The following is a 1,493-nucleotide window of genomic DNA, read 5'->3' as shown; positions in this document are numbered from 1 at the left end:
ACTGCCTTTGACTCCACCTTCTGCCTTTATGTACCCCAAAAGATTGACAGTACCTTCCATCATTTACCAAAGTAAACAAATGAAAGTACATCCAGACAAATTCTAAGTTCAGATTCAGAAAATTCTTTTGTGCACCTGACAGTTCATTCAACGTAACCCCTATACATCAGACTAGTGTCATTCATCCTCTCCCTAAAGCTAGGGCATATTTAAGGATACATGGATGCCAGGGACTGTACCTCCACATCCCCCCCCCCCTATAAAAGGAAGGATTCTGCCCTCCAATCCCAACCCTAGAAGGCAAACATCCTCCACGAACACAAGGCAGGATGGAGATCTCAGAGGTTTGCAGCCCTCCTACTGATTAACCATATATGCCCTATCTTGCTTTGTGCATGTGGTGATTATTTGACTTCAAGGGTAGGGCTTAAGGGTGTTAGTCCCCCTTAGTAGGATGATGATTAGATGGACACATGTAAATTTCTATTATATACAAATACAAGGGAAGGAGAGATAGCCATTAGCACTAATATTAAAACATTTGGCAGAATGGCTGTATTTTTATTTTTTTAACCAGAACTGATCATAACAACCATTGTGGTCAATTTATGAAAATACTGTTGTGTCACAAGGATAAGAAAATTTTCCTAATACACCCTCACATCTGCTACTGGTCTCTGCATATGGTTGCAAGGCAATTTGAAAAACTCCATAATTACTTTTCATAAAATAAGAACCAATACATGTTTCATACTGCAAGAATGTACATGATGGAGGTTGCAACAATTCCTTGACACTGCCCTACTATGAGGCTGAAGTTGAGATTGCAAGCTTTTATTACAGATCACAGTTAATTTCAAGAGGATTTGATATTTAGTTAGAAAATAGCCAGTGCAACCACGAGGGAAAAGGCCAATCTTGAAAGCCGTTGTCAATTAATTAATTAGCTTTAATTAAAAGTTGCAGGACATTTCAGAGCATTAAATTTGAATAATACAAGAAAGCAAATGAGAAAAGAGAGTTGAGAACACACGGACTTCTAGGCAATATTCACCCCAACAATTTCAGGTATTTTAATGGCTATGATTTCCTCGTGTTATTCAGATGCGTACGATGGTATCAAACACCACGAAGATTGGCACTCTGGCACAACCTTGACTTAGTGCCAACCTGCACTGCTGGCCATCCGGAACACCTAACGCCGTTCCAGTTTCTCCTTCCTTTCCCCCCTTCTCCCCATTTCCCTATCACTGCAGCTGCGATTCCAAGCACTCCACACTGTTCCACGTTTCACTATCGGGGCGCCCTAGTTCCCTATTTACCTCCTGTCAGAATGTCGTCCATTGTCGCCGTCCGAAGGTCCTCCGTGATGTCACAGGCAGGTGGTTCCGACGGCCCCTTGGGACCAGCTGGCCAATCGGAACTCGGATCCGCTTCGCTTCGCTCGGCCATTGGTCGGCCTCGCCTGCAATATTGGGTCCGATTTCATTAGG

General features: G+C 43.0%; 1 protein-coding gene across 1 annotated transcript in view; it reads right to left on the bottom strand.

Moving 5' to 3' along the window:
* The window catches only part of LOC119593599 (SH3 domain-containing protein 19-like), a gene marked incomplete in the record, with an annotated part of 14,557 nt that extends 13,085 nt beyond the window's left edge, over positions 1–1,472 (bottom strand). Inside the window, 1 exon segment of the mRNA XM_037942553.1 lies at positions 1,323–1,472. Coding sequence (XP_037798481.1) covers positions 1,323–1,452 — 130 coding nt within the window.
* Positions 1,473–1,493: the final 21 nt, after the last annotated feature.

The sequence above is a fragment of the Penaeus monodon genome, chromosome 32 (assembly GCF_015228065.2).
Source record: "Penaeus monodon isolate SGIC_2016 chromosome 32, NSTDA_Pmon_1, whole genome shotgun sequence".
Classification (NCBI taxonomy): Eukaryota; Metazoa; Arthropoda; class Malacostraca; order Decapoda; family Penaeidae; genus Penaeus; species Penaeus monodon.
This window is presented reverse-complemented; position numbering and strand designations above follow the sequence as displayed.